We start from the raw sequence: 26,255 nt of genomic DNA on the forward strand, positions 1-26,255 counted from the left end.
TTATAAAATGATCAATTCTGATTGATGTGGTTATTCTCAGCAGTGAGACAATTCACACCAGTTCCAATGATCTTATGATGATGAGAGCCATCTAAATATAGAGAGAGGTCTTTGGGAACTCAATGTGGATCACAACAGAACATTTTCTCTTCCTTTGTTGTTTTTTATTTGAATTTTATTTTCTTTCTCATTATTTAACTTTTTGATCTGATTTTTTTCTTGTGCAGCAAGATAAATATGTAAATATGTATGTTTATATTGAACTTACACATATTTTTACCATGTCTAACATATATTGTATTATTTGTCATCTAGGGGAGAGAGAGGGGAAAGGGAGGAAAAATTGGAACACAAGGTTTTGCAAGGGTCAATAATGAAAAATTATCCTTGCATATATTTTGAAAATAAAAAGCTTCAATTAAAAAAATTTAAAAAGAAAGTGTGTGTGAAGTGTGAAGTGTGTGAAGAAGAAAATATAGTGCCTCTCAGGACTACTCAATAAATTTGAGGGGTACCTATCACCCTCAGGATAAAATATAAAATTCTCTGTTCTGTGTTCATTTATAATCATCCTCCTAAATATTCCCAGTATTCTTATATTTCAGTAATTCCCCTTACTCTTTGGTCTACTGATGATGGCCTCTTTGATGGTTCTCAAGCATGATTTGCATCTACTAACTCCAGACATTTTTGTATCTCCTATGCCTGGATTACTTTCTTTATTTCTGCCTCCTGGTTTTCGTCAAGCCTTTACTAAAAGATAACTTTTTCAGGAACCTTTCTTAATACTCCTTAATTCTAATGCTATCTATCCTGAGATCAAATCTGATTTTTCCTGTAAATAACTTGCTTGTACATGTTGTACATGTTGTCTTCTCCACAAGACAGTGAGCTTCTTGAGAGTAGTGACTATTTTTGGTATTTGTATATAGTAGCCCCAAAGCTTTTACAGGCTGCCTCATACATAGTATATGCTTCCTTGATAACTATTTATTGACTTAACCTTACTATTTTAATCGCCTGTCAAATAAGAGGGAGAAGATTGGTTCTTTGTCTCTCAAGAAGGTGCAGAGTCACAGAGGAGCACATTTTAATGAGTATTGAAGAACTTTGTACTGACAACTTGTTAAAAAATATGTGTCTGTCTTGGGAAGTGTTATACTGCTTATCGATATGTGGCCAGAGATTTCAAGCTGAAAAGCACCTGAGACTTGTGAAGGAGAGAGCCATCTGCACCCAGAGAGAGGACTGTGGGGACTGAATGAAAATCACAACATAATATTTTCACCTTTTTTGTTGTTGTTTGTTTGTTTGTTTGTTTTCTTTTTCATTTTTCCTTTTCGATTTGATTTTTCTTGTGCAACATGATAAATGTGGAAATATTTTTAGAAGAATTGCACATGTTTAACATATATTGAATTACTTGCTGTCTAAGAGAGGGATTGGGGGAAGAAAGGGAGAAAATGTTTGGAACACAAGGTTTTTAGGAAGTGAATGTTGGAGACTATCTGCATATATTTAGAAAAATGAAATACTATTTTAAAAGATGCTAAACAATGATTGTTTCTGCATATGCAGTTATTTGCTCTAATATTTCAAGATCTTGCCAGAGAGTTCCTCACTGATAAAATAAATATAATAATAGTACCTCTTTCCCATGGTTGCTCTAAGGATCAAATGAGATAATATCTGTAAGCACTCTGCAAATGTAAGGTGAAATAGTAAGAATATTCAGCATCTAATCATCCCAAGGAAGAGAATAAAAAAGGTAGGAGTCAGTTTTCCTGTAGTCTTTTAATTAAGTCTTTTCTTTTGGTGGTTACTGAAGATCATAAGACCGAGTAAGAGATGAAGGGAAAAAACAATTTATACTTTTGTTTTAGCAATATCTGTCAAAAATGCATTTCTACTAATATATATACATTTAGCCTTAAGAGAGAGTCTGACTAGCCTAGAGAGTGGTCTTTACTACTAGATCTGAAAATATGTCCTTCCTCAAACCTTTGATTCTTATATTTTATTCTAGCAATTTTTAAAAAAAGATCAAAATTTCCACAACAATAATATTTCATTAAAGACATTTGTCTGTGCTTATACAACACATCCAGCTCTCTGTTAAGTGCTAAAAATGCAAAAACATGTAGAAAGATTTTATAAGATGGTTATATTCTAATGGAGGAAGATAAGACAGAAAAAGAAGCTTACAAGATGTTGGGGGATGAAAGTACTCTGAAGAGTTTTTATGAACTGATTGCAGCCTGCTGAGAAATGAAGACATGGCTTGATTGGTTCAGACAGGAGCTATCAAGGAGACTTTGAATACTTTCAAGACAATACCATCATCAAATTGATATTCAGGATAAAAAAAAATTCTGGCATGTAAGAGAGGATACTGGATTCTAGTTTGGTAAGAAAAGAGCAAAATATACATATTCATTAGGTGTTTTGGACTTGTGTAAAAGAGATCAATATTAATGTTGGTAATCATACTAAGAGATTTGTCTTCTTACTACCCTTTCTGTCTAATTACTGTTGCTGGTTAATGATAAACTGAAAGAACTCTATCAATTTGGTTAGCAAAAAAGATTTTTCTAGTCTTCACTTAGTCAACTATAATAAAACATTCACTAAAGTTTGGGCCATATAAAGCCACTCTAATTGCTTGATTTTCTTTATCTTCTAAGGAGACATAAGTGGACTCCATATTGGATTAATTTTTCTATTCAAAAGGAGTTTTATTCAAGAATTATTAAAGGAAAACTTAGGATTTTCAGTATACTACACTGGCATAACATTAATTCCTAAATTTTTATGACATAGCAGAATCTTGGTGTTTCTACAACAGTATAATTACAATTATATTGCTTTTAGGAAAGCAATTAATGCTGCTACTATTCCTTCAACTATTAAATCAAGTCAAATCAAGAAGTACTTAAATCCCTATTATATTTCTGACACTGAGCTAAGTTACTATTATTATTACTCCTCCAATATCAGAGGTAAAGAGAAGGACCCTGATTTTGAGGAGCCACCAGTGAGAGGCAGAGTCATTTAGAATTAAATGGGAAATAATTGATTTTTTTTTACACCTGAATCAAAATTGTAATTACTGCCTGAATCCCTTCTCATATTTTACCTTGGAGAAGTACTGACTTAGTGGGTAGACTCCTAATTTAGGATTCAGGTTACCTACCTTAACCACCAATTTTATGTATGATCCTGGAGTAGTAGTTGTTAAATAAGTACTAGTTGAGGTAAATTTATTTTTATCATTCATTTAAACTAGGCCAATAATATCAATTTCTCAAAAAGGCTTGAAATTGGCCATTTGAAATTGGCCATTTATATATATAAAGTTCAAAACTATCTTTTAGTTTCATGTACCCAGTCTAAAAGAAAGTACTCCTAATAGGAAAGTACTTTTTATTCCCAAGAAACACATCAAATAATATCTAATTCTAATAGATTAGTTTGAAAGAGGGTTAAAGGAAAAAAGAAAGATATGTTTTGCCTTAGATATTTTGGTAATTTGATGCTGGGGGTTTAAGTGGGAAATCTGCTAAAATGGTATGGTCACAAGGGATCCGGCATGATAGCTCAGCCAAGCATCACTTTCCAGAGCTCAAGGGAGATTTGAAGAGCTGAGTATTGGATCCCAGGGAGACAGAGAAAATATTCATTTTGCTTCTATTAAAGAAGCTATCAGAACTGGGTTGACTGCCAGAAGGAAGAGAGCAAACTTCAGGATTGAGAGCAGCTAATGGAGCCCATTCTAGGATTATCTCATCCATCCCTTTTCCTCCAAGTTGGACTTTCCTTCCGGCTAGGTCCTTTTATGGTAGAAGAAGTGTGTTTGTTGCTCCAAAAGGTATCTGGAAAAGGAAAACCTCCTTATAACCTTGTTCCTACAACTATATCCTGGTTTTTTGGCTCCAGCATTTCTATCCCTTGCCCTACCTAATTTTTATTCCAGAACATATTCAACAATTGGACCAGGAAGGAAAGAACAATTTATTCTTGTGAGCTGATCTTTCTCCACTGGGCTAAGTATATCCAGGAGGGTTGTCTGTCTAATTTTTATCTCCCCTACTCTCCTCCCAAGAGAAAAAACAGAACTTCAGCTGCACATTACAGACTCATTGGTATGATGGGAGATCAGAGATAATTTACCATAATTCTTTTGAGATGGTGAGGAAAAGAAGGCTCCTCTTGAATTCTCTATAACTTTGGTAAGTCCAGTAGAAGAAGATCTTTCTTGTGAGGCTTGTGTAGCAAGTGGAAAATGATGTGGGAAGGAGATGGAAACAATACTTACAAGGGGAAGAATGGAAATGTGAGCAAAGTTAGTATTTAGTACTTTAAATCTTAGCAGTGAAGGCTATGATTGGAGAAAATGGATTAAACACAATTTGATAAGATGCTGTGTAACATTTCCAAAAAGAATTTCCAAAAATATTTTCTATGTCCCTGTTTCTTGATATTCCCAGAAGAGGTTTGAAGAAAATGTGATCAATTTGTATTTTAGCCTATAGTCTGGGTGAAGATTCAGGGTAGAGTCCAAATTAAGATATAGTCTGTGCTACCTAACATTTGAGCGTAAGCTGTGGCTGATTCCATAGGATTATATATTTAGAGTTGAAAGAGGCCTTAGAGATCAGATACCAGGAACTAAGGAACTAAGCATGAGGAACTAAGACCCAAAAAAATAACATCAGTTAGTTGTTCAATGTCTTTTGACTTGAAATCCAGTATCCTTTCCTCTGGACCATACTGCCTCTTTAGGTCATGTGCTCTGTATATATTATATGGAGATGATGCTTACTCTGTGGACATGTTAGGGTTCATCTTGCATCTGGGATTAGGATGCACTAATTTTAGAATAAAAAGAGAACAGGTGTTTCCCTGAATGAAACTATGTTATGAAAGTAAGGCACATCTCTAAAGTTCACTTTAGGTCTGAAATTCCCTGAATTTTAATAATCTGTACCTCCTGCTAAGCTTGCAATTAGCCTTTTTATTTCTATTAATTCATAGCTGTGAATCATGAGAATCATTTCATACTCATATCCACTTGTCTGCTTAGTGATATTCAGATACACTGGGCATCAGTAAGGTCCAGGGATGGGGCAGGGCAGGGTTGAAGATATACTTATAAGCACTATATATGATGTCCCTTTTCTAATGGTCCTTTCCCTGCAGAAGGGAACATCAGGAACCACAGTACGGTGGAGTGGGCATGGGGTTGGATGTAGGAAGAAATGGATTTAAATTCTGACTTAAACACTTCCTAGCTTACTAGTTACTCTGGGTAAATGAACTAATCTATTTTATGCTTCAGTCTCTAGGGAAATATTTAGATTGATAATTTATTAAATGCTTACTATGTTCCCAGCACTAGACTTACAGGGATATTTGAGAATGTATGCTTGGGGAGCATGAAGCTATAAGCAAGCAAAAATGTTCCTGTCCCCAAGAAATTTACATTTCTCTACAAAATGAATGAGTTGGGCATTTAAAATCTATACATTTTCTGACTCCTAGAGAGGGCCTTTCAATTTGGTCTTAGGAAGGAAGGGAAACTTAGACTTAAAGAGAAAATGAGAAGGCTTAAGATAAATAGAAATTTTGAGAAATCAAGGTGAGATCCTAGCTCTTCAGAATCTCAAGTTTGTTTCTCTGATCCAAGTTCATTGACCTTCCTTTTTCTTTCATTGCTCCTCCCTTATTCTTCTTGTGCCTATTTGTATTTAGAGAAATATTCTTCTAAGAAATATTAACTTGCTCTTCAGAGACTGGTTTAATGGAAATCAAAAAAATGTTTAATCCTACAGCAAGAGGATTCTGGGAGAGAAATGATCTTAAGTTGAGGAATGAGACTTCAAGACTCTTGCCTTCACTGGTTTGTTACAAATGCTGCATCTTTTCTTAAGGCGTAGACCTGAGAGTTTCTGAAATTCCCTTTTGGTCAAATGAATTTTCCTAAGAACTGATTTCCTGATTCGGCTCAGGAAGAAAAAAATCTGAGGTCTCCAGTTAATTCAATAATCTTCTCTAAGAACATTGTTTTCCATATGTCCTTAGCAGAAATGATCTAAGTACCTGCAGACTTTCGTTGCCCTTTGGCTACCATGAGTAACCTATCAGCTATTTTGTGAAACTTAATCATCAAGAGAAGTTCTTAGTTTAACTGAGTTTGGTTTATAGACACAAACAAGATGATGTCTGTGTCTCCTCTCTCCTTCTCTAGGAACACAAACCAAGGAAAGTTCCATCCTTCCTAACCTTGGAACCTCTTGCATTCAACCTATATTCATAATTCATAGGTCCACAGACTCAAAGAATCTTAAAGTTAAAAGGCACCTTAGAGATCATCAGTCTAGAAGTTCTACATATATTTTTGTGTGCCATGTATCCCTTTGGTAGTCAAATGAAATTTAAGGACTCCTTGGAATAAGATTTTAAATTGATAAAGTGAAATACATAGGATTTACAAGACAACAATTACATAGAAATTTAATTATTAAGATATTTTAAAAGCATATAGGCCTAGATATATAACCCTTGAGTTTGGGCCAATCCTATTTTTTTTAAAAGATGATAAAACAAGTCATAGGTGATTCATTCAGTGTTATCCATCAAGTTAAATGCAAAGCTAGGATTAAATTCTGGTTTTCTCAGCATTCCATCTGAAGTGTTCTTTCCAATTCACAAGAGTTACACTTACATTTGGACTTTTCTGTTCTCTTTAATTGTGTTGCTGTTCTTCTGACTCTGATTCATTATATTTCAGAAGTTAAGATAAAAGAAAGCATATATATATTTAAATTCTAGTTCTTGGCATTAATTTGTCTGACGTGAGACAAGTCACTTGACCTTTATGGTAGTCAGTCTTCTTAATGGTATAATGGGTAAAACTATGCACAAGTTTTGTGATAATCCAATAAGTTAATGAGTATGAAAAGCCTCTAAATCAATTATGGACAAAAGACAGAAAAATCTGGACTGTGGGAATAAACATCTCACAGATGTTTACCATCACGTGGGGTAATGTATTCACAGGAATGGCCATCAATGACTGGAGAAGTTTGGTGAAATGCCATAAACAATCCAAAGATAGGAGAAGAAATAAAGAAGTGCTAAGTCCTTGGGGATGAGGATAGCAATCCTGCTCTTCTGAAAAGATTTCCTTTCTTGGTGTCAAGGGACTGAGATTCTTATGACTCCATCTCCCAAGAAAAGGGCTGACAGGCAGACTTCCTAAGTTCTTGAAACAGTTGTGAGCCCAAATGAATCATATGACAGCTTGTATCTTTCAGAGAAAAATTTAGGAAAAATCTGCTTTGCAGGGGCTGAGAGGGATTTATAGGATTTTGAATAACATTGTTTTCTTGTTTATCTTAATTTTATTATTTTTCCAGTAGCATGTTCTTCATTTCCTGTTCTCTTCAGATGATCTAAACATCAGTGAAAAATGCCTTCAAATGATTAACTTTCTATAAGTCATCTGGGTAGGAGATCAAGCAAACAACTTACTTTCCTGTGAAGAATTGTTCTGAGGCAAGATGGGGGTCCAACTCTGGAAGCCAATTTCAAATCTCAGCCCCATCTTTAACTGTCATATGATTCTAGAATTTAAAGCAAGGAGAGACAGCTGAAGTTATATAGTTTAAAACATCTTAAATTAGTGAAACTGTGGCCCAAAGAGGTAAAATGACTTAGCTAATATCACAATGGTGGTAAATATTAGAAAACGGAGTCAATATTAGAGCTCAAATCTTGGAAATCCAAATTTTGGGTTCTTGATAACACAACAGATTTATAATGCTTTTCCTTTCAAATCTTTATGAACCTAATTATTTATGTGTTATCCCTTCCATGAGAATGGGTGTGCCTTGAAAGCAGGAACTATTTTGCCCTTTTTTGCATTTCTAGTGCTTAATACAGGAACTAACACATAGAAAATGCTTCAGAAGCATCTATTAATTGTTGACTGTTTTCTACTGTAGTCTGCAACCCAGAGCCACCATTCCTTCTTTTTATTTTACTACTATCAGTAATTATAATAATAAGTCATCTAAAGAGGGATTCTAGTGTTTGGCTGTAAGAGTTCTTTCTTTCCTATATCTTCTATTTTGATGCTATAACTAACTCAAACAGAACAGGTTTATTTTTGTTTGTTTGTTTTCCACATCAATTTTTTCATTGAGGTGGAAAAAACATTGCTCACAAAACTCTCCCTAACAATGTCCATCAGCAACTCTTCTGTAGAATTACACAGGGATGTTAGGGTTAAGAGATGTATCCAGGGTCATATATTTTGTGCATGTCAAAAGAAGGTGTTGAACAGAGACTTTCCTACTTTCAAGTCCAGCTCTGTATGTACTCAGTAAAGCTTTCCTCTTAGGGATAATAGGATTTTGATTATAAATCTTTAAAAAGCCATCAGAAGCTTCTTAATTCAGCTCTTTCACTTTACAGGTTAGAAAAATGAGGCCCAGGGATGTAAGCAATTTGCTCAGGGGTATATCAGGAATAAACAAGAGACACTAGATTTTGCCTCAAAACATAGTATTCTTTAGTTGTTTTGGTAATTATTTGTTAATTGAAAAGTCTATGGATAGAAGCCTTGATTCAAGTTAGATTATTTGTTTTTTTCTACTTTGTGAGTTTTTTCCTTTATAGTTTTCATATTGATTATTTCTTTTTAAAAAATTTAATAATAACAAGTAATTCAATATATATTAAACATGTGCAATTCTTCTATACATATGTCTACATGTATCATGCTGCAAATGAAAAATCAGACTAAAAAGGAAAAAAATGAGAAAGAAAAATAAAGCAAGCAAACAATAAGAAAGATGAAAATACTTTGTTGTGATGCACATTTAGTCCCCATTGTCCTCTTTTTAGATACAGATATCTCTTTCCATCACAAATCTATTAGAATTGGCTTGAATCACCTCATTATTGAAGAGAGCCAAGTCCATCAGAGTTGCGCATCACATAGACTTCTTGTTGCTGTGTACAATGTTTTCTTCATCCTACTCACTTTACTTAGCATCAGTTCACACAAGTCTCTCCAGACCTTTCTAAAATCATCCTATTGATCATTTCTTATAGAGCAATAATATGGTATTAATATACCATAACTTATTCATTATTCCCCAATTGATGAGCATTTTCTTAGTTTCCAGTTCCTTGAATTACAAAAAGAGCTATTATGAACATTTTTGCTCATGTGGATCCTTTCCCCTCTTTTAAGGTCTTTTTGGGATACAGATCTAGTTGAAACACTGCTGCATTAAAGGGAATGCAGAGTTTCCTATCTTTTGGGCATTGTTCCAAATTGATCTCCAGAATGGTTGGATCAGTTCACAGCTCCACCCACAATAAATTAGTGTTCCAGTTTTCCCACATCACCTCCAACATTTATCATTATCTTTTCCTGTTATCTAGGCAATCTGAGTGGTGTGTATTGGTACTTCACCAGTCTTAATTTACATTTTTCTAATCAATAGTGATTTTAAGCATTTTTATTATATGACTTTAAATGGCTTTAATTTCTAGATCTCAAAATTTTCTGTTCATATCCTTTGACCATTTATCAATTGGAGAATGGCTTTTATTCTTATAACTTTGAACCAATTCTCTATTTATTTTAAAATGTAGCCTTTATCAGAACCCTTGGGATGTAAAAATTTCCCCCCAGTTTTCTGTTTTCCTTCCAATCTTGGCTGCATTGGTTTTGTTTGTATAAAAACTTTTCAATTTAATATAATCAAAATCATCTATTTTGCATTTCATGAAATTTTCTTGGTCTTCTTTGGCCAAAATGTCATCCTTCTCCACAGATTTGAGAAATAGATTATCCCTAGTTCTTTTAATTTACTTATAGTATCATTATTTGTGTCTAAATCATGAACACATTTCAACCATATCTTGTTATATAGAATGTTATATTCTGGTCAGTGCTTAGATTCTACCATGTTATTTTCCCATTTTTGCCAAATAATGAGTTCATATCCCATTAAACTGAAGTAGCTGTGTTTACAAACTGTGTGGAAAGTGTTTTATAATTGTATTTATATAGTTCCTTATTTTGTCTTGGCAGATAGACTCCAAGATATTTTATATTATATATAATTATTATAAATCGAATTTCTCTTTCTATTTCTAACTGCTGGACTTTGTTGGTAACATATAGAAATGCTGATGAATTATGTTATTTTGTATCCTGCAACTTTGCTAAAGTTGTTCATTGTTTCTACTAGATTTTTAGTTGATTCCCTAGGATTCTCTAAGTATACCATCATATCATCTGCAAAGAGTGGTAACTTTGTTTCCTTATTACCTCCTATAATTCCTTCACTTTCCTTTTCTTTTCTTAGTAAAGATAAAATTTCTAGTACAATATTAAAAAAAAAAAAACTTGTGATAGTGGGCAGCTCTCTTTCACTCCAATTTCTTCTCTTTCACTCCTGATTTTATTGGGTATGCTTTCAATTTATCCCCATTAGAGATGATGCTTATTGATTTTTAGATAAATGTTACTTATAATTTTTAGGAAAACTTCATTTATTCCTGTGTTCTCTAGTGTTTTAAATAGAAATGGGTTTTGTATTTTGTCAATGCTTTTTCTTCATCTATCTATAAGCTATATGATATTGTATTATTTCTGTTAGTTTGGTTATTGTAGATTATATAAACATATTGTAGATTATATATTTGTATATAGTTATAACTGAGAATGATTCTATATTTGCAGAAAGGAAACAGGGTTCATGGAAATTAGAATATGATGGGGAAGAGGAATTGATACAAAGAGTTATGCTGAGCTTCAGGTTCTGATGAGACTTGCAAGTGAAGATTTCCATCAGGTTGTTGAAAATGTAAAATCAGGGCTCAGGAGTGACTGGTGTTGGGGATACAAATGTTGCAATTTAGGGAGCAATAATGAGAAGTATCAGGAAAAGAACCAGAAGCAGTTATAGAGAGTCTTAAAATCTCAGATGTAAAACTGGCTTGATTTTTCACTCTTAAGTGCTACCTAGACAGGATTTCTTTGTGTGATATTTCTAAAAAGTGGTCTTGCAGTTTTAGATGTGAACTGTGGAGAAAAAGAACCACCTATTTTCTGAAGCAACATATCCCACATTAATAAAGTTCTAGTAATTAAAAGTGAGTTCTTTACGTTGAGAGGTATGTATAGGACCAACCATGACAGCAAATAGAAGCAGGGAAAAGTCAACAGGATCAAATGTTTCTAAAAGATAAAAGAAGATAAAAATTCAAAAAAGGGACTGAGGATTCAGACATAAGGTCAATGGTCATCTGTAAAGCAGCAATTGTATAGAGCAGCAATGTAAGACAAATTGAAAAGACTTAAGGAGTGGATATACTATAAGGTAGTGGAGAAATGGGGCATAATTCAATGTAAGAAAAGTTATGACTGGAGAATGAAAAGAGAATAGGCTATTATAGTGCTGTAGGAAGATGGTTCTTATGCTGTTATTTTAATGATTATTATTTTTGAGAGACTTGGGAATATGTGTTGGCAAAGAGGAAAATATAAATTGTAGGAAAGGTTGAAGATGAAAGAAATGAGTAATAGATGGACCAAGGTCCCAGAGAATATAGGTGAAGATATGATCAAGTTATAGGTGGTTTGGTCTGGGGTAGGATTTAGATTTATGTTAGATTTAGAGTTAGGTTTCATATTTTGATGTAGATTATAATTATAAATAAACATAGTGGTGGTTTTTCAGTTGACTGGATTTGGGATGAAGATTAGGTCTGACAGCAGACTAAGATATATTTTTAGGCTAAAGATTATAATTGGATTTATAATTAAGTGAAGCATTAGTGATAGATTAAGGACTGGGGGGTAAATTGGATATTAAGACTAGAATGAGAATTTCAAGTAGTATATTGACTTTAAAGTTAAAAGTAAGATCACAAAATTATAGATTTGGAGTAGAAAAGGTGGTCATCAAGTTTACAAATCATTATTTTACAAATGAGGAAACTGTTAAAAACTGTTAAAGTTAAAAACTTTATCCAAGTTCACACATCTAGAAAGTACTTGACACCATTCTGTCTAGTATTTCCCTCATGCTTTTTTTCTGATTCGTCTCTATGTTGAACTGGCTCCACTCATCTTTATCACTAGAATTTGAATTAAATTTTAGTTTTGGATTGTTATTAGGTTTAAACGTAATATTAATATTAGGTCCAGAATTGCAAATTTGCTTAGTATGAAGGATTTGAGAATAGGAAAACTATTATAGCTCCTACCCATTTAGGCCCCAAAATAATACTGCCCCAAATTCATATTCATAGAGTACTTGAAGGTATTTAATTTGCTTATTTTACAACAATTTAGCAAATCAGTATGACAAATGCCAATCTCCTCATTTTACAGAAGAGGAAACTGAGGCTTAAAGCAGTTAGTTGACTTTTCTGACATCATTCTGCTAGGAACAGCACAGATGTGACTTCAACCAACTATCAGTGTTTTTGTTGAGTATATCACATTGCTACCCTAAAAAAGCAAGTAATACTGCACCTGGTCCATAAAATTGTGATGGCAACTTTTCTATAATACTCTTCAGTTTTCTAGGCTCCTTCATACAGGAAATTGTCTAGTATTAAAACTTAAATTTTAAAGTTAGAATTAGAAAAAATTAATATAATGGTTATCATTGTTACCATAGTATTAATGTTGAATTTTTTGTCATAATAAAAATGTTAATATAACATAAGATTTGTAATCAACTCCTTAAAACTTTTTGTTGTTGTTCAGTTGTGTCCTATTTGGGGTTTTCTTAGCAAAAATACTGGAGTGATCTGTTATTTCCATCTACAACTCACTTTACAGATGAGCAACTGAGGCAAAAAGAGTTAAGTGATTTGCCCAGGATCCTACATCTAGTAAATATCCAAGACCACATTTGAACTCAGGACTTTCTTATTGTAGGCAGTAAACTATCCACTTAACTTAATTAACCTTCCTTTGTCATAGCTCAATGATATTGCTAATGCAATGCTATCTCCTTGTACTTTACAATTTAGGAAATTGAGGCTTACATGGGGCATAAAAATGAAGTTATTACTTTCATAATTCATAAAACCAGAGCCAAGACTTGAATTCTAATCTCTAGTCTTCAAATTTAACCTTCTCTCTATCATATTTTATCGTCTCTCTATGTCTGAATAACTCATACATAGTATTATAAAATTTTAAACATTTTTGATAGTTTATAGACATCACCATGTGGAAAAGAATTTCTTTTTAATAGAAAAACAAAGAGAGAGTAAAAATAGGCTAAAACTAACATATTGGGGGGGAAAATGAAAATAGATGAAATATTCTATACTCCCTTTCACATGTACTTTTTTTTTTTGAGGAATGGGAGGAAGAATTAAGGTTTAGCGACTTGCCCAGGGTCACATAGCAAGTACAGGTCTTAAGTCAGATTTGAATTTAGGTCCTTCTGACTCCAGGGCTGATGCTCTATCTACTATGCTACCTAGTTGCCATCCCTTCCAACTCTTAATGTGTTTGAAATTTTGTTTTCTTCTTGGTGATTCTATTAGAGAATTCAATTAGTTTGAGATTAAAATTAGGGCTATAGTTCTAGCTAGCAGTGAATTCAGAGATAGGACAAAGTGTGATGATGAACTCAAAACTAGAAAGGGAATTAAGTTTAAATCCTGATTTGTTCAGAGTTTGGGTCAGGGAATGGGACAACTATCCCATCGATAGTGATTAGGATCAGTAATTAATATTACTATTAGTATTAATTAGTATGATTAACATAATAAGCTAATGCTTTGGATTTCAAAGTCTCTGACAATAGGCTTAATTCATTCACTTTGTATTCTAGATTTTCCTGGACTGGCCTGACTACTGACCTACTACCTTCATCATGTCATTTACCAATGGTAATGACACAAGCACCACCTACTTTATCCTAATTGGTCTCCCAGGTATAGAGGCAGCTCAATTTTGGCTGGCCTTTCCCCTGTGTTTTCTGTACCTCATTGCTGTATTGGGCAACTTCACCATCATTTATATCATAAAAACAGAACGGAGTCTACATGAACCTATGTACCTTTTCCTATGCATGCTCTCTACAATTGATATCCTTATCTCTACTTCCTCCATGCCCAAGATGTTGGCTATTTTCTGGTTCAATTCCACGACCATCCAGTTTGATGCTTGTTTGGTACAGATGTTTGCGATCCATTCCCTTTCTGGCATGGAGTCCACTGTCCTCCTGGCCATGGCCTTTGACCGCTATGTAGCCATTTGCCACCCTTTGCGCCATGCTACTGTATTCACCTCACCGCGTATTTCCAAAATTGGTTTGGCAGCTGTAATTCGAGGGGCAGTCCTGATGGCCCCATTGCCCATCTTCATTAAGCGTCTTCCCTTTTGCCATTCTAACATCCTTTCCCATTCCTATTGCCTCCACCAGGATGTCATGAAATTAGCATGTGCTGACATCCGTATTAATGTGATCTATGGCCTCATTGTTATAATCTCTGCCATTGGTCTGGATTCAGTGCTCATATCCCTCTCATATTTTTTCATCCTCAAGACAGTATTGGGCCTGACACGGGAAGCCCAATCCAAGGCCTTTAGCACCTGTGTGTCCCATATCTGTGCAGTCTTTATCTTTTTTGTTCCCTTCATTGGCCTATCTATGGTGCACCGCTTTGGCAAGAAGACAGGCTCTAACTTACACATTATCATGGCCAATGTGTATCTGATAGTACCTCCTGTATTAAACCCCATTGTTTATGGTGTGAAGACTAAGCAGATTCGTCAGAGAATTATACAACATTTTCACTCAACTACCGGCATTTCAGCCTTATAGGGCCAGGTCCTCTCACCACTTTTCCATTCTAAAGCATAGGTAATCTTTAGAATTATACAGAGATATTGGAACAAAATTTTCTTCTCCCTTGCAATCCCTAAAGTAAAGCTCTTGCAAAGTTTATACTTAATGGGAATAAGAAAGAAAAACACAAATTGAATGCTTTATCATTTCCAGAGCATTTCTTTTTCTTTGATCCCATTTATTCTTCCAAATCTTGTGAGTTTAGGAGGGTAGATATTAATATTCTTGTTTTGCTAACATAATAAGTTAGAGTCAGGGAATATAAATGGCATTCAAGGTTATGCAGTCGAGCAGAGTCTAAAACCTGTAATCTCTGAGGTTTCCAATCAAATGCTCCTTCTACCATTTTATATGCAAAGTAAGATTTCTATGTACATTTTGAATACCACCTTCAAGAAAAGTTGGCTTTATTTGCTTATCATAGTTTGAAAAATTATTTTTCTTATGATTTTCTATGGGAAGAGGAGTGGTTTGACATTTAAAGTTTCTAGTAGTCTGGTCCAAATTTGCTTTCCTAGGATTATTTCCCATCACTTCCTCTAACAGCCTCTTCATTTAAGTCAAACTTCCTATTCCTTAAACTCATCAATTAATCTCCAACCTCCATACTTTTCATAGAGGATTCCTTATCCCTGGAATTTATAATCTTCTCATCTATCATTCTGTGAATTTTTAATATCCTATAAGGCTCAACTCCAGTACTACCACTAAGGGGGTAGTATTTCATGAAGTCCTTAGTTGGGAATAATCCTACTTTCTTCAAATGATCTTTTGTTTCCTTATTGGTGGAATTGCTCTATTCCTCGTAAGACAGAAAGGGACAGTGAAAGACAGAAACAGAGAAATATAGAGACATGGAGACAGAGATGGAGACAGGAAAATAGAGGAAGAGAGAGAAAGATAGAGATTTAAAGATAGAGACAGAGAGGAGAGGCAGACAGAGATACAGACACAGAGAGTAGAGAGGAACAGAGACACAGAGAGAAGACAGATGCAGAGAGGATAGTGAGAAAAAGAGAGAGAGACTAAAAAATAGAGAAACAGAGAGACAGATAATTCAAGAGGAGAGGAGAAGTAAGAGAACAGAGAAGGGCAAGTAAACATCAAGTACTTACTATTTTGCAGGGATTATGTTATGTATTGTATTCCCTCCTATATATCAGTTCCTGGGAATACCAATATAAACAAGAAGGATGTTATGGGCCAGAATTTGAAACAAGGTACTAAGTGGAATTGAGGAGACAATGGTTAAATCTAGTTTAGCCTTGATTTAATCCTAGAACAAATAATGGTTTCCTAGTGATATAATGACTGGTTTATACTCAGTATAGAACATATAAGCTAGGAGCCTTACCAGGATTTATTTGGAGAGGTTCAGAGGGCAGAGAAGGAGGCAGGAGCTCAAGCTCTCGGAACCAAGGAAAGAAATAGACCTCTAAGAAAGCTAACCGGGCCCCAGGAAAAGAGACAAGACTTTGAAGGCGACAATAAAGGATTTGGACTTTAACCCCTGGGTATTCGTGTGGTGATTACTGAACTGAAATGAAGGCTGCTCCCAGAGACTTCAGGAAAACAGGAACAGAGAACATTACAGGAGAAATAGTTCCTCCCTTCCAGGAAGTTACAGTCTAATGAGGAAAGATAACTCATAAAGGGAAATTAAAAGGGGAACAAGGAAACGAGGTAGAGGCCTGGCTCTTGGCAATATAAAGAAAAGTTTGTTTTTCTTAATTCATTCTCCACCCAACTGCACTGTTCTGAATTTTATCATTTTCCAATTACATAGAGGGTTGTTGTGACGAAAGTGCTCTGCAAACTTGAAAGTACTATTGAAATGTGAATTATTATTCATTATTATTATTACAGAAGAGAGATTAGACTTTTTTTCTATCTGACCCTCCAAAACAGAATTATTTAAATGCATTTTCAATAAATGAAGCTGTTTCTCAAAATAATAATCATCTTTTAATGTCAATAATTTCCAGTGATGCTAAATAGCTGTGAACCATAGTACACCACCAATTCTGAAAAATAAAAGTCCACTTGATCTAAGAGATTCATGGTAGATGTAAGTATGCTTGTGTATAATAATTATCATAAAATGCATCAACAAAAATTAATGATTAGAAAAGGAGATGAGCCTGTCATATGATATGATATTCATCAAAACTGATGAATAATTCAAGTGCTGCACTGATATCCACAAAAACTTCAAAAGAATTAAATCAAGGTGTTTAGTATATTGTTGGATCAACTTTGGGAATTTTATGGGAAAACATGAACAAGATTCATAAAGAATAAAAAGGGGGCAATAAGATCATGAACTCACCTGTTGGAGAAACTAGTTATATTAAGGTACTCATGAACTTAATAGAATGCTGAAAAGATATAGTGATCAATTCGATTAAAAGTTTAAAAACACACAGCTAAAAAAAAAAGAGAAAAACTTTATATTTTGAATCATAGCACATTTAATAGTTGAAACATCTAAAGCTTTATTTACATAGTTTATAGAAGTGATTATTTTAATAGCTTTTATTAATGATTTTTCAAAGTTCTAAAATGCAACTGATTATATTGTTACAAAAGTAGGTTAAAATAATTGTCTTCTAAATTATGTATATCTTAGTATCTCAGCTACAGCAATAATCAAGTATGGTATCAATCTATATAAAACAAAGTCACTTGGAAAAAAACATAATGATCACTGCAATTATGTTTCTCATCATTTTTGTCATATTGTCTTCATACTTCTATAGAATGACAATTTAAATCCCTTTTATATATACAACCATTTCTCATGATCATGATTATGAATTCACTGAATATCACAATGTAATCATAGTAATTGGGGCAAATCCCAGCTGCCCTATTAAAAAATTTAGTTTCAGTAAAATGAAAGATCTTGCCCAGATCACACATGATAAATGATTTATTAGACTTTGGTCTTCTGTTCCTTAGTTCTGTGCTTTCTTGCAATAATACATTGTCTCTATAGCCAATGAAATCATCTTCATCATCATCTTCATATTGCCATTCTTACTATCATGCTCATGAGCCAACAGAACCAAGAAACTGAATTGGACTTAAACTGAGTATTTTATCTGATTATCTGCTTTGATGACATACTGATACAAATGTGCATGCACAAAATATGCAAATAATTAAAAGTCAATATTAGATGTCATAATGTGTAAATGCTAAATGACAACTCTAAAATTATTGGGGAGCACATTTTGTTAGAGATCAGAAGCTAGAGGGAAGTGAAAGAGTAGATAGAATTTGTACTGCTGAACTTGGAAATGCAAAGGTTTTCTTGATTTAGAGAAACCTATGTTATTTATTTAAGATGTGTAATAGTGACAAGAATAAGCATTTATGAAGTGCCTATTATGGGCAAAGCAGTTTACAAATATCTCATTTGATCTTATTGACAATCCTGTAATGTAGGTGGTGTTATTCTCTTCATTATACAGTTGAGGAAACTGAAGACAACAAAGATTAAGCAGTATAGCCAATAAGTGGCTAAGGATAGATTGTAATGCAGATCTCCCTGAATCCTGGCCTAGAATTCTATCTACTCTACCTCTAAACTTGTTATTTTATTGGTACAGAGAATTCCCATGTGAGGAAACATCTTCCACCAATGCACGCCAGCATTTTCTAGAAACTTAGAGTCATAGAAAGTTGCCAAGAATTTGGAGAAACCTGTTTGTATCAGAAATAGAATTTTAAGTCAGGTCTTCCTGCCTTCAAGGCCAGCTATTACAACATTGCCTCTACTTAACTAGTCAAAATAACAACCTATATTTATAAATTCTTTGTGTACAAAGCAAATCAATATAGTATCTCACTTGACCCAGTGAGATACATAAGGTTCATAGGAAAATGAGTATTTGTGAACTTTGAGAATGAATCTGGTTGTAGATTGACTCAGGATATCATAATTCTTGACTGCCAGAAAAAACATTTTTCTAACAGGCTTTTCAAAGAAGCCAGAAAAAGACTCAAAATGTCATATCAAAAATAAAGCTGCTATAAGTTTATGATATAAAACCATAATTGACCAAGTATTTTGGTGTTTTCTGTGTCCAAACCCTGTTTCTTTTTGGAAAAAAACAGAGTATACAAGACTCTCTAGGGTCTAGCATAAGGGAACCCAGAAACGTACAAGGGAAGTCTCTCAGGAAAACCAGACCATTCAGGACCAAAATGCTCTGCCACAAAGCAATCTTTTGCTTTCCTGCTTTTACTTTTGTCCAAGTAATTACTTCTTCAGTCACAATTGAAGAGATGATTTAGGAAAGCAAGCTTTTATCTGTTGTCTGAAGGCAGCATTAATTAAGTTCGGGCATGTTATACAGAGCTAGCCTTGATCAAAGAAGAACTAAGTGGAAAGCACATTAGAGTCATTGGCAACAGCTGTTACATTTCTGCCAGTTCATCTGCCATGTTTCCTAATTTCAATAATATACTAAATGAATCTATCTTTGGCATCACTTTAACCTTAGTGTAAGATTGTTATATTCTGAGAAGAGGGACTATATTTTGCCTCTTTTTGTATTCCCAGTGATTAACATAATCTCTGAAACATAATAGGCACTTAGTAATATTTGACTAATTGATGATAGCATGCTAACTAAAACTATATGATTATTAGAACTAACACATAAAAGTATTGTTGTATTGATTGGGATCATGATGGCGAATAGCAAACCTTAACATGGGATAAGCTTATCAAACTTGAAGTTAGGAAGCTTCTGAGACCTGAGAATAGTGACAATGGAGAGATATTATTCAAGACTGGAAATAGCAAGTAAGAGAACTGTTGGTTAACTCTAGTCTTCTGAATAGGTCATGGGGAACCACATAAGAATAAAGGACTGGGCTCTGCAACATGGTCTCGGAGAATTTTAAAATGAGTGAGTAATGAGCACTTAAATTCCATAATTTAAAAAAAATCGGTTGTATACTTCATTTTCCCCTTTAGAGATGTAAATATAGATCTACTTTAGCTCAAATCCTTCAGTTGACTTGAATATGGAAAGTGAAAGAGAGCCAGATGCTTCATGTCAAATAATAGTGACATTATAAACTGATGAATTGGTAGGAATTTAGAGTACAAGTAGGGTTTTCAGCCCAAAAGTAAACAGACATTTGTCCTAATAAGTGTCACACTAGTCTATGTAATTTGCTCTGAGATGATAGAGGTTACGGTGACCAGTAAGCCTCTTTGATTTTTTTTTTCAGAAAACTCCTATCAAAGTCTCTATCTATGGCTTATTGTTAGCCACAGTTTAACTATGTAAGAATTTTGACCAAGTCAAGTGCCTTGCTGAAGGTTACATAGTTAATAAGTTACAGATCAAACATTTGAGCTTATATCTTCAGCTTTCAAGAATAAGCCTCTTTTCATTACATTCCCTCTCCCTGTCATATTTAGGGGATTCAGATTACTTTATGCTAGAGGAGAATGACTTCATTGAACCATTAATTGGGCCTGTGTCCTGCCTCATCCATTAAACTGGTTTTATAGTATAATAGATTTATAGCTAGAAAGGGGCTCAAAATCCGTATACTTGAACCTCTTAGAGTTGCCTAAAGGTTGGAATTATTTCTCCTACCCAGATTTGGGAGTCTCTCTCTTTAGTTTTTTGCCTCTAACAGAAGGCTGAAAAAGCACCTTTTTAATCTATGATATTAACTGCATGCCAATTGTACCCACTTTACCACTAACACCATCTTCACCACCACTACCAAAGAAACCACCCAAGAATCTCTAGGATCATAACTATTCTCTGGCTAAATCACCCCTGATCCTTTCTTCTTAGCATTTTGAGCAATGCCTCCCTGATATGCTTGGATTTGACACTGTAAATAATAGGATTGAGAACAGGAGGCACAATCAAATAGACATAAGCAACAAGGGCATGTACAATGGGAGGTGCATGCCTACCAAAGCGATGGATCATGGACACTCCAATTACTGGGATATAGAAGACCAAAACAGCCAGAATGTGGGAAACACAGGTATTAAGAGCTCTCATACGTTCTCGGGGAGAGGCCAAACCCATTACTGTATGTAAGATGAGGCCATAGGAAAGAACAATTAGCAAGGAATCAATACCCACTGTAGATAGCACTACATAGAGCCCATATAGGATATTGACAGTGATATCAGCACAAGCCCGCTTCATAACATCTGCATGAAAACAGAATGAATGGGAGAGAAGATTTTTTCTAGGGCAGAAGTTCAGTCTCTTGAGTAAGAAGGGGACAGGAAAGAGTGAAACAGTAGCACGAACCACAATAGCCATTCCAATCCTTCCAATGACACTGTTGGTAAGAACAGAGGCATAGCGCAATGGGTTTGAGATGGCCACAAATCGGTCAAAGGACATAGCTAGTAGCACTGAAGACTCCACAACAGAGAAGGAATGGAGGAAAAACATCTGGATCAAGCAGGCATCAAAGGCTATGGGACGATAGTCAAACCACAGCACACCTAAGGTTGTGGGTAGTGTGCACATAGTAAGACCCAGATCAGTAAGAGCCAACATGGAAAGGAAGTAATACATGGGTTGGTGCAGACTGGGAGTTCTCCTCACAGCTAGCAGAATCAGGAAATTTCCTGTAAGAGCCATGGTATAAATGGAGGAGAAAGGGATGGAAACCCATCCATGAACAGCTTCCAGACCTGGAATGCCAATCAGTAGAAAAGCAGATGGCTGAAAGAAGGAGCTGTTGTCATGGGAATGAGGAAGGGACATCCTTGTAGGCTCTAAAAGATCACACACAGACCTTAAAAGATCACACTTCCTCAGTTTGTCCAGACAGATCTAGAAAGGAGATAAAATAAAAATCTATTTTTTTCTTCCATAAAAATGTAGAAAGTGCCCTAAATGTGTTCCTCAGACTACAAATATTGAAATGTAGACTCCCTTAGAGTTAGAAGACAGTATTTAGGGACCTCTCAATAGAATAGCTATCTCTATCATGCATCTTGGAGTTGTTATTTGATTAGATAGGTGCCCTAAGCTAGAATTAGAAACCAACAAAGAAAAATGTTTCAAGATGAAATTGGACAAATTTGAGAATGAAAAATGTCTGATGGTCTCCCAAGGGAAGCTTGCAGGGTTTAATTAACATCAGAGAAGGAAATTATGTAATAGAACAAGCCAGCTTAGAGCTTCTGCCAGATTAGACTCTGTCTAGGCACTAGGGAGACAACTTTGGGATTGACTAGTGGGAAGTGGTGGGGGTGACAGGAGTGATTGCTTCTAGTGGGCTTCAACCCAAGGTTTGACTCAGAGTAAAAGGATTTCTAAAGCTATTATGCTTCATTTTCTTCCTGTTATTATTGGGCTTAGGTTGACTAGGAGAAAAGGAAAACTCTAAGTAATAGTAACCCATGTTAACATAACACTTTAAGGTTGAAGTAGAGTATATGCATTATCTTTTTTGATTCTAAGGACATTGACAATAAAGAGGCTTTTACAGATGAAGAAACTGAGAAATTAAGTTAATTATTGCAGTCACTTAGATAGTAAATCTTTGAGGTGAGCATCAAATACAAGCTTTCCTAATTCCAGTTCTAGTGCTCTAGTCAATGTTTCACACCTCCTTTTAGGAGTCAAGATATAGAACTTCTTTTCCTCCATCTCCTTCCTCAATTGTCTTTCCCTCTGATAGGATAACTTATGTACTGACAGGAATCAAGAAATGATGGAGTTATTTTAATAATGGACTTAACAGGAAAATAAGATGCACAACAACTATAATAATACAAATGGAAAGAGTAATTATAAAACAGTGAAATGAAATGTTACCAGAATTATATGGAGCAAATATGATTTCAAAGAAGAGATACTTTCCCTGTTCCTTAGAAAAAATGGTTGTTCATAGTTGTAGGACATTACATGAATCAGATTTTTTTTTCTGATGTGTTAACTGACTTTTCTGTAAATTTTTTCTTATGCCTTTCTCTTTAAAAATATGTAAGGGATTTGTTATAACGGATGACTCTTAAGGAGAATGGGAAAGGAATGGGAAAGATACAGAGAGAAATGCAACTTTGATGTAAGGGCAAAAGATACCAGTAAAATTTATTTTTAAAGAAAATATATGCTTTTACCTACCTTTGGGTTTCATCTCTGAAAGGATTCTCACTTTTGTTTTTCTTTTCTCTCTCTACCCTATACTCTAGTTCAGGATCTTTGCCTTTTGGCATCATTGTCTATATGACAAGTTTTATTTTTCCAGTCCATCATGCATATGCTGCCAGTGTAATCTTCTGACTCCTTCGATCTTCATAAAAATCTCAAGTGGATTAGATTGACAATCAAATAAAATACATATCAAAGTTTTATTCTGAGATTTTAGAACCTTTATAATCTAGTCCTATCCTTCTTCTCTAGCTTCTTCATTTTATTTTCCAGCAATAATTGATATGTATTAAGCTCTTAGTAAACACAGAGTATTTTGCTAGTTCTAAAGGGACACAAAAAAGGAAAATGATTTCAAGATTCCATTCTAATTTTTGTATGTTTTTATTTTTGCACTTTTGGCCATGAAATTTCTTAAAAATGTATTTCCCTCTTCTCTCTTCCATATCAATCCATGATCCCCTCCTCAAAAACCAATGAACAAAAACCTGATTTCCAACTGTCTGCACTTATCTGCATATTTAGTGTTGGTTATTTATGTTTACATTTATTCACAAATTTTAATTATTGTGTTTTATTTTTTTCTTCATTTTCAAATGTGCAGCTATGTTTTCCCATAGTTATGAACCTCGGACTTTTCTTATAGAAGATGATAATCAGTTTCCAGATTGGGGAGTGTCCTGTTGTTTCCCTTTTCTCTATTTTTATACCTCCCCTAGTCACCAAAACTAGGTTAAAAATGTCTTAAAGGCCAACCAAGCTTTAATTCTCCTAAATCAAGGAGAGCCCTGGGGCCTGAATTTTTGTATGACCTAAAATTTTGCCTTAGTCCCTCATTTCAATTCATTCTCCAGCTCAGAATTTCCCATGACTTACAAAAGGCATGTAATTTTAATGACTATTTCTTCCCCCTCTACTTTTCCTTCTATCTTCTCCTAAGTACAGTGAGTAGAGGGAAATAAGCCTAAAGAAGCAAGATTATAAGGGTGACCCTGGGTAATTTATATTAAGAAATATATAAAAGGTAATTCTAATTTCAAAGTGTGTATAGTTATTTCTTATCTATTTCTGAATGTGTAACTTATATTCCTATAAGATAGAGATAGATAACTCTGTCTTAAGTCAGGTCCCAACCCATAGACACTAACCTCAGCTTTCACATAATGGTTAGAGGCTGCTGTTCATACTACCTTATCCAGTCACTTGCACAGCCAAGGCTCACTTTTGCTGGTCCTTTATATGGCTGCAGAGGAAAGTTCACCTGGAAACTGCATTCCCCTAAGGAATCCAGAAATCTGGCTATGAGACTCTGAGTATGCTAGGATCTCAGGAAAAGCACTTTCTTTGGTTAAGTCCTTTTGCAAGGTGGGGCCTAGGGTGGGACAGGATCTGCTGGGGAATTTTAGGGAACTGCTCATGTTAAGTTGATAAAGAAAAGATGAGAGAAAATGAGAGAAGAGAAAGAATGAAAAGGGAGAGGAAAGGGGGAGAACAAAAAAAGGAAGGATAAAAGGAGGAGGGAGGAGAATAATAAGGAATGAGGTTAAAGAGGAATATCAAACTAGTACAAATGTATAAGACTAAAAGCCATGCCCCAAGTGGATAGGGAATCAAAGAACAAGAAGAAACGGTTTTCCAAAGAATTGTAAACTACCAACAAGCATATGAAATATTGTTGAACATCACAAATGATATGAGAAATAAAAACCAAAACAATTCTTTCATACTCAGCAGTTTTGGGGGAAAATGTTGTAATGTCTGGGCCAGTTCTTTGGAGGACCTTGGGATCAGCCAGAGTCTTTGGTGGAGAAGTGAAGGAGGCTGGAGAGCCACCACGTGGCTGGTCAAAGATGGAGTCTGGACTCTTTAGTCTGGAGCCTCAAGTCTTCTCTGTCTGAGAATGCTAAGACCAAGAGACCTCTGTGTCTCTCCTCGAGCCCTTAAATCCTTCAGTACGATTACCTCACTACATCACATTGAGCATGCATAGTCATAAGTACCATGCTGTGATTCAAGTATACCTTTTCAGCATTCTGGTCTGTTCCATCTCCACCTTTCTTTTGTTTTAGAACAGAAGTGGCCATGCCCTCCTTAACTTTTCAGGAAGAGAGATGAGAACCCCAAAAAGAAGGTGATCACACCTTCCCTGACTTCTCAGGGAGAGAGGTGAAAACACCAAAAGGAGAGATGAAAATATCAAAAGGAAGTGGGGAATCAAACCAGATATTTCTAGCATGTATCCTCTGGACTGAAATTGAAACAGATATACATAAATCCAATACCATGAAAGTTATTACACAAGCACATAGTAATATAACTCGCACTAGTAATGATGTAACAACATGGATCAACATGAGGAATTATACATACAAATAGTGATGTAATAAACAGTATGAATCAACATAGTGATATGACAAACAATATTGATATACGTGTCCATAAATCCTAGAAGGAAGGTATATGAATAACAATCAGACATACACTTCCTTCAGCAACCAAAATATAGTCCAAAACCAATCTATTGTCCATTACTTCATGTGTCAGGGAATCCAATGATTCCTGCTGGTTTTAAAGTCCTGCAGCAGTCTTATTAACAATATTCAATGTTCATGAGTCAATTGCCATAACTGCCATGCTCTTTCATTGATGGGCACAGTAAGAGATGGAACCATTCAATGTTTCTTGGGTCTTCTCCTTCATTTCAAGAATCTTCTCCATGTCTCTCCAATGGCCAAGGTTAACACAGCTCGTTAGTACCCATGTGATTCCTTCTCCATATGTAGAGATACAAGAAAACCCTTTCCCCCAAGCAGTTAATCTAGCTGGTCCCTTCCATTCACCACTCTCTGGATCTCTCCACATCACCTGGCAATTATCTAAAGATAGTGGAGCTGCTCACACTGGACACTGCCCTTCTGGTGGGTTATAAAACCTATCTGCCAGAGCCAGTGCATCTTTATCAAAAATCAAGAAGTTAATTGTATAAAGAGCTAAATTTAGTTCTATAAGTTACCTGTGGCTCCCCCTTTCTTTTGTTTTTGGAGGAGTGTATTTATATCTCTATTCCTCCTCTCTACTATTACCTGTCCTTGAGGATTAAAGAGTATGCCAGTGGTGTGTAAAATCCGATACTATGCACAAAAGTTTACAAAATGTTTAGAAGTATATGCGGGTCCATTCTCTG

The 26,255-nt window shown here is 34.9% G+C and overlaps 2 protein-coding genes across 2 annotated transcripts; one reads left to right on the plus strand and one right to left on the minus strand.

Annotated features, from left to right (window-relative positions):
• Positions 1-13,928: 13,928 nt before the first annotated feature.
• On the plus strand, positions 13,929-14,957 carry LOC100919938 (olfactory receptor 51E1). Its single transcript, XM_003764744.2, has one exon. The coding sequence runs from the start codon at positions 13,929-13,931 to the stop codon at positions 14,880-14,882; it is 954 nt and encodes a 317-aa protein (XP_003764792.1). The 3' UTR covers positions 14,883-14,957.
• Positions 14,958-20,713: 5,756 nt separating this feature from the next.
• LOC100916284 (olfactory receptor 51I2-like) lies at positions 20,714-21,676 on the minus strand. The gene has a single exon (XM_003764731.1). The coding sequence runs from the start codon at positions 21,674-21,676 to the stop codon at positions 20,714-20,716; it is 963 nt and encodes a 320-aa protein (XP_003764779.1).
• Between the last annotated feature and the right edge of the window lie 4,579 nt (positions 21,677-26,255).

The sequence above is a fragment of the Sarcophilus harrisii genome, chromosome 3 (assembly GCF_902635505.1).
Source record: "Sarcophilus harrisii chromosome 3, mSarHar1.11, whole genome shotgun sequence".
Classification (NCBI taxonomy): domain Eukaryota; kingdom Metazoa; phylum Chordata; class Mammalia; order Dasyuromorphia; family Dasyuridae; genus Sarcophilus; species Sarcophilus harrisii.